Source organism: Gouania willdenowi, chromosome 16, assembly GCF_900634775.1.
Source record: "Gouania willdenowi chromosome 16, fGouWil2.1, whole genome shotgun sequence".
Classification (NCBI taxonomy): Eukaryota; Metazoa; Chordata; class Actinopteri; order Blenniiformes; family Gobiesocidae; genus Gouania; species Gouania willdenowi.
Genome location: NC_041059.1, coordinates 17,418,612 through 17,426,341, shown reverse-complemented (window position 1 = coordinate 17,426,341; position 7,730 = coordinate 17,418,612). Strand labels below are relative to the sequence as shown.

Below are 7,730 nucleotides of genomic sequence, written 5' to 3'. Positions count from 1 at the left end.
TTCTCATTGTGTTCTGGTCTGTTTTGTTTGAATTTTTTCAATAACTAATATATGTACCATCTTTTATTTTAGTCTCGAACTCCGGCACTTGTTTTTGAACATGTTAACAACACAGATTTCAAGGTAAAGAACGACTTGGATCAGTTGATTGCTGAAAAATAATTTCTTATTATTAATAATAATAATGCATTTTGCTCTTTTTTTTTTTCCTCAAGCAATTGTATCAAACCCTCTCAGACTTTGACATACGGTTCTACATGTATGAAATCCTAAAGGTAGGCAAATCTTTGTGTTTTTTTTTTTTGCTGACCTGTTTAAAAATGTCAAGTTTCACCCTGTTTGAGTGTTTTTTTATTCTGACTCGGTATAGGCTCTGGATTACTGCCACAGTATGGGAATCATGCACAGAGATGTAAAGCCACACAATGTAATGATAGACCATGAACACAGAAAGGTATTGTAGCACATGTTAAACACAGCGTGAGCAGCTGATCGGTGCGTTTTAGTGACTACTTCCTCTGCGCTCTTTCAGCTGCGTCTAATCGATTGGGGTCTGGCAGAATTCTACCACCCAAACCAGGAGTACAACGTGAGGGTTGCATCCAGGTACTTCAAAGGACCTGAGCTGCTGGTAGACTACCAGGTGAGCCTCTGATCCATGAAATGAAAGCTACAGAATGAAGTGAAGAACCAAACTCCAACTCTGTCCTATGATCTCCTTGTTTTTTGTAGATGTATGACTACAGCTTAGACATGTGGAGTTTGGGCTGCATGCTTGCCAGCATGATCTTCAGGAAGGAACCTTTCTTTCATGGTCATGACAATTATGATCAGGTATGATAAATTATTTGTCTTTAACAGTATTATGTCCCCAGTGAGAGGTCTTAGAATGTTTTGGCAAAGGACTTCTGCTTTATCTCCTCATCTTATGTCTTTGATAAGTCATCTCAACAACTAAGCTTAATTTTCTTTATGAATTCTTATTTCAGCTCATGGCTTAGAGATGCATGTAATTCTATTGGCTTTATTACATGTGTTAAGAGCCTGTCTGCTCTTATTTGAGAACAACCACCTGTTGATTTGTGTTGCAAAGCAACGTAACATCCAATTTCAAGGCTTACATCATGTTTGTCGAGGCCTCCAGGAAACAATCACTGGCTGTTATTTTGAATGAATATTTCCAATAACAGGGGAACATGTCATTTTAAATAATTTGCTTGTTAAAGTAGTTTTTTTTTTTTTAATGCTCTCATTGAATATTTTTTTAGAATGATAGAAAACAGTTCAATAAATTAATTTGTAGTCAAACTATAATTTACCATAATTATCTGATTCATTTGTTTTTCTATGACTTTGGATCAAGACTCCTGTTATTATCGTAATATTTCTTATATTCTAATTGTAAAGAAAGTAGAGATTTGTGTTGACAGTGTTAATTAATTTAAGATGCTAGAGTTCTTAATTGGCCTCTGGGAATGATAATGTTCTCTTTGATCTAATGTTAACATTGTTTTCCAGTATGTGGTCTGATGGTGCACCACGCAACTTTTTCCTTTTATTAACTGTTGGAAAATATGTTTAGACCACTGTTCTAGATGTTTTAGTAAAAAATAAACATGTATTTGGTACACAAGGTTTTTTTTTCTATTCTCTCAATTTTGAAGAGTTTTTAGGCTTTATGACGTCCAAATGTTGAGAGAAATTCAGGAACCAAACCAATTCCTCACTGAATGTCTTTGTACTGTTTATTTCTTTTTCCCGTGCTCACTTTTAGAAAAAGTAAGTTGCTGTGACTTCAAGTTAGCTTTTGTTGTCTGAATGCGGTATTTCAGGAAGGTCGACTCTGAATGATAAGAGTACATTCCTCTGTGTTCCTCAACACATGCACATGACCAAACAGCTACACCTCTGCTTCCAGGTGGAAGCAACATTAAATCATAACTGAAAGCGTGTTATGTAAAATAATATTTCTTTAATTTGCAGCTGGTGCGAATCGCAAAAGTCCTGGGCACAGAAGATCTGTATGACTACATCGACAAGTACAACATTGAACTGGATCCAAGATTCAACGACATTTTGGGAAGGTAAATTAGGGCAGATGTTTGACCCTACAGTGAGTATATCGTGTGATTAAACGCCATCCATGTGTTGTGATCTTTTTCTCCTCTTTTTAAAGACATTCTCGTAAGAGGTGGGAGAGGTTTGTGCACAGTGAGAACCAGCACCTAGTCAGCACAGAGGCTCTGGACTTCCTTGACAAACTGCTGCGCTATGACCATCAAGCCCGCCTCACAGCCAGAGAGGCCATGGATCATCCCTATTTTTGTAAGTCCGCTCCCACTCCTCTGTGCCTCCGTTCTAGCAAATGCATTCGTTTTCTCATGTGCTCGCGCTCGTCCTTGTGCTCAGTTCCCATTGTTAAAGATCAGGGAAGAGGAGCCACTCCTGGAGGGATGGCTGCCAGCTCTACTCCAGTCAGCTCCTCAAGTATGATGGCCGGTACGTAAACTTCACTCTGTTTTTACACACACAAAACAATCAAATAAAAATAGCATAGTTTAATGTTTGAAAGGTAATATTTACAACAGCAGTTTAATTTTTTTTTTCATTTCAAGCTGTCCAAAAGAGTTGCAGGAAAAAAGGCTGAAATGTAGACATGTTAGATGGTGCAACAGTGTGTTCAAAATTATCATTTCAATTAGAATTAGGGTCGGATTATTTTATTTTTTACTTATACCAGATCTACAGCCTTCTACACCTAATTTCTCTTTCATACAATTCTGAGAATCAGTCTTTTAGAAAACAGCTTCCCTGCATAGTTGGATAACTTGAACTTGAACCTTGGATGTGTGTTTCAGAGATGTCCAGAAAAAAAGTAGTAGGGTTAAATAAAAAAGCAGAAAGCAAAAAATCGCGGAGAGTTGCCGCAGCTGCACGACACCTAAGCGGGTCGGGGGGCATGCCACCCCTTGGAAAATTTCACAAAAATGATGCTATCTGGTGGCTTTTGGTGCATTATATTTGTGTAATTGTGGCTTTTCTTTTGTCAATTTTCTTAGCGTGATGTATTTTCTCACCTAGTTTTTGTAAACATGATGCATTTACAAGTTGAAACCTGGTATCCATGATTATGATGACAACGAATTGAGCATCATCAGTTTACCTCTTTCCTGTTGAAAATGTGCCAACTTATAGTATAACAGTAGTATGGGCACTTGGTCTCTTAGTAGTCCTCTGTAGAATGCTGTCTGGTACTGTAACATATCTGTGTGATTACCATAATTTTTGTGTGGTTTACTTGTTGTTGGTTTTGGTATTATATTTAGTTGTATCAATGCACATTAATATTCAAAATATATCTTACATTTGTGATTTTTGTAACCTAGTACCCCGGATGCAGGACTTTTAATTCATGATTCATGATGATATTGATCATGAATGTTTTGAAAAATATACATATTCAATCCATAGAGAAGAATTAAAGGAGACATATCATGCTTTTGAATCCTTCCTTTTTACATATAAATCATACAGTTGTGGTCTATATAAAGCGGAACTGCACTGCTTGAGTCTGAGTCATTATTATAGCTCCACAGGCCCCTTTTCTACCCCTTTTCTGATGTGCTTCTGAGAGCAACTCGTTTTGGTGCGGTCTCTTTAAAATGGGCCTGGAGTCGATGTCCTAATTTGGCAGTTCCGCTGCAAATACTGTGATGTCATTGTTCAAAAAACGTAATAGAGAATTGAAAAATCGAAACAGATTGAAAAATATGACCAAAACAGAATATAAACATATCAACGGAGCACCTGAAGAGACTAATTTGAACTTTTCTGTACTTCTAAACACTCTAAATATACAACAAAATGCATTTAAAAGCTAAAAAAGTAGATTTATCATGATGTGTCCCCTTTAAAAACCTCTTCAAAATCTTTTTTCAAATTTGGTCTGTGAATTATTCCTACCAGTGACTTTTCTTAAAGATAATATTTATTTAATTTAGTTGAATTCAGTAATGTTGTGAATGTTAAAGGTCCCATATTTTGCTATTTTTCACCCATCTCCATTTGGCCTAAGAACCCCAACAACATAGTATTTGAGGTTTATTTTCCCAAACTCACCTGTTTTCTGGAGTTTTAGCCTCTGAAAAGTGACTCTCTGAGCAACTCTAAAAAGGGGCTGATTTGCGGTCTACTTACGCATATTCATGATTAGGCGTGTCTGTAGACGCTATCCACACACTCTTGTTGTTTTCAGCCAAAAACACTGCACATTACAGTAAAACAAATTGCTATTTAAGCAGCTATTGTGATTGTGAGTCAGAAAAACACTGTTTCATGTAGTGTGTGGGCTCTGCGCACCAGCAGTATATGCAAAACTCTCAAGTCTCATGCATTGGGTGTGAGACACATGCATTTCAACCTGTTCACAGCTTGTATAGGTGCTGGTCATATAATTAGAATATCATGAAATTCCATTCAAAAAGGGAAACTTGTATATTATATTCATTCATTACACACAGACTGATATATTTAAATGTTTATTTCTTTTAATTTTGATGGTTATAACTGACAACTAATGAAAATCCCAAATTCAGTATTTCAGAAAATTTTAATATTACTTAAGACCGATACAAAAAGAATGAACATGAAAAATATGAGCATGTACAGCACTCAATACTTAGTTTTGCCTGAATTACTGCAGCAATGCAGCATGGCATGGAGTCAATCAGTCTGTGGCACTGCTCAGGTGTTATGAGAGCCCAGGTTGCTCTGACAGTGGCCTTCAGCTCTTCTGCATTGTTGGGTCTGGCGTCTCGCATCTGCCTCTTCACAATAGCCCATAGATTTTCTATGGGGTTAAGGTCAGGCGAGTTTCCTGGCCAATCAAGAACAGGGATACCTTACTCCTTAAACCAGGTACTGGTAGCTTTGGCACTGTGTGCAGATTCCAAGTCCTGTTGGAAAATGAAATCTGCATCTTCATAAAGTTGGTCAGCAGCAGGAAGCTTGAAGTGCTCTAAAACTTCCTGGTAGACGGCTGCGTTGACCTTGGACCTAAGGAAACACAGTGGACTAACACCAGTACATGACATGGCACCCCAAACCATCACTGACTGTGGAAACTTTACACTCGATTTCAAGCAATGTGGATTCTGGGCCTCTCCTCTCTTCCTCCAGACTATGGGACCTTGATTTCCAAAGGACAAGCTAAATTAACTTTAATCAGAGAACATAACTTTGGACCACTCAGCAGCAGTCCAGTCCTTTTTGTCTTTAGCCCAGGCGAGACGCTTCTGACGCTGTCTTTTATTCACGAGTGGCTTAACACTAGGAATGCGACAGCTGAATCCCATGTCTGGCATATGTCTGTGCGTGGTGGTTCTTGAATCACTGACTCCAGCAGTCCACTCTTTGTGAATCTCCCCCACATTTTTGAATGGGATCTGTTTCACAATCCTCTCTAGGGCGTGGTTATCCCTATTGCTTGTGCACTTTTTTCTACCACATCTTTTCCTTCCCTTCACCTCTTATTAATGTGCTTGGACACAGAGCTCTGTGAACAGCCAGCCTCTTGTCAATGGTCGTCTTTTGGACAACTGTCAGGTCAGCAGTCTTCCCCATGATTGTGTAGCCTGCAGAGAGACCCTTTAAAGGCCTTTGCAGGGCACCAGGTGTCTTCATTATTGAACCTCTCCACAGTATTCTAATTTTCTGAGATACTCAATTTGATGTTTTTATTAATTGTCAGTTATAATCATCAACATTAAAATAAATAAACACTTGAAATATGTCAGTCTGTGTGAAATGAATGTATTCATTATACAAGTTTCACTTTTTGAATGGATTTACTGAAAAAAATCAACTTTTTCATGATATTCTAATTTTATGACCAGCACCTGTATATCTTGTGCAGAGAAATTACCAGGATAAAGGTGCGTTCACACCGAACATGACTGAAGTGACTAGATTACATTCTAAATCAATGTAAATGATGTGACTTCAAGCGACAACAGAAAGCACCACTATGTTCCAGCGACTCATCACAGACGATTAGTGACTGCACTCGCGTTTGGTGTGAACGCACCTTAGAGTAGAAGGTGGCCAGAGAGAGAGTAGTGGGCCATTCCGCCTTCCGTCTGCACTTCTGGACAATCCTGGTGTTTATTTCAATCTTAGTAATATTAACATTACTTATCTTTGTGTCTTCCATCCATCAAAATCAAAGCCCAATTTTGATATTTATTTAATTGGCATTTTTTGCATACACATATCAGTGCTGTCTGCTAAAGACTATTTTGTCTGTCAGCTGATGTAGTCATTACATCACCCTCACAGGTGATTTTAACAGTTTTGGAATCACCAGATTAACAAGACACCATGTCGCATTGATACTGTTTTAGGTGTACATGACGGGTTTTGTAAGTTGAATTAAATTTACGATTGTAGTTAGTTTTTTTTTTTTTTTTCAATAAGTTTGTATATAATTATTTTATTTTTTCTTGTTGTAATATCCCCCAAAACTTCTGTAGCCAATAATCCTGATTTGAGTCACAATGCACATAAGCAAGAAATACAATAGCGTCTTTATCCTGAACAGAACGCAAGTGCTTTTGTGTTCCTGGATTCTCTATAAAATGCAGAAAAAATGTTTTTCATGGAAAACAAAACAGTTGTTTTCAATAATTTTTTCTTTGTTTTATAAAAGCTATAATACATTTGTTGGCGTCATATTGAATAGCTTTCTTCAACACCCTTTGCTATTTTTGTGCAGCAAAGTTGCACCTGTTTGACCTTATGATTGCCTTTATATTCATATTTCAATGGTTAACCATCTTCCTCCCTCCTACAGGCATCACATCCATGTCCTCCTCACAACCACTGGCTAACATTGCTGGATCCCCCGTCATCTCTGCCCCCAACGCTCTGGCTACACAAGTCCCAGCAGCCACCGGGGCCCAGCCCTGAAACCCCGCCCCCATCGTGTTCCTCATGTCCTGATGGCCATGTCCTGCTCAGCTCTCACTGCAGTGCAGGGCCATGGCTCTCCTTTTTATGTTGAAAAATAACAAAGAAGATTTAAATTGCTTTTCACATTCAGTTATATTTTGACACCTGGACTTGACAGAAATGTATTGTGGCACCTGTCAGGATTATTAGATTTCATTTGGGTGTGTTATTTGACAATGCCATTGTCTAGACATTCTAATAAGATGTAGACACAAAGAGAATGGATAATAAAATTTATTTTGTATGTTCCAAATATACAGTCTTGCTTGACACTGTTTGATGGGGGATCCTGCTGTATTACACTGTGAACCTTTACACGACTTCACACAACAGAGGCGGGGGTTGGGCGTGCCCCACCTGATCAGTGCTCTCTGGTTGCACAACATGTAATGTGCAGGAGTGTTGGTGTTTTGAAGTTGTTAGATGCTATCATTCTTTAATTGGACTTTTTGTAGATATTCTACAGTTACTGTCAGGTTGCATGCACCCGATGCTGAGTTCCACAGGGTCAATAGTTTGCCAATTTTATGTTACTTTCACTTCTGTATGTCTATGTATGTGTTCATGTTTGTTTTTTATGAAGTCTCTTACATGGTTTTGATTACATAGATACAATTTTGTAACTTTTTGTTTTACATTTGGAGGAGTCATCGCCTACAAAAAAAAAAAAAAAAAAAACAACTACTTCAGAATAAACCATTTAAACAGGGTTTTGGAAGGCC

General features: G+C 38.0%; 1 protein-coding gene across 1 annotated transcript; it reads left to right on the top strand.

Moving 5' to 3' along the window:
- Nucleotides 1-20: 20 nt before the first annotated feature.
- Nucleotides 21-7,718, top strand: LOC114478524 (casein kinase II subunit alpha-like). The gene is made up of 9 exons (XM_028471637.1): nt 21-123; nt 216-275; nt 371-454; nt 533-643; nt 733-834; nt 1,984-2,084; nt 2,177-2,325; nt 2,410-2,499; nt 6,851-7,718. The coding sequence occupies exons 2-9, from the start codon at nt 258-260 to the stop codon at nt 6,964-6,966; spliced, it is 771 nt and encodes a 256-aa protein (XP_028327438.1). The 5' UTR covers nt 21-123; nt 216-257; the 3' UTR covers nt 6,967-7,718.
- Nucleotides 7,719-7,730: the final 12 nt, after the last annotated feature.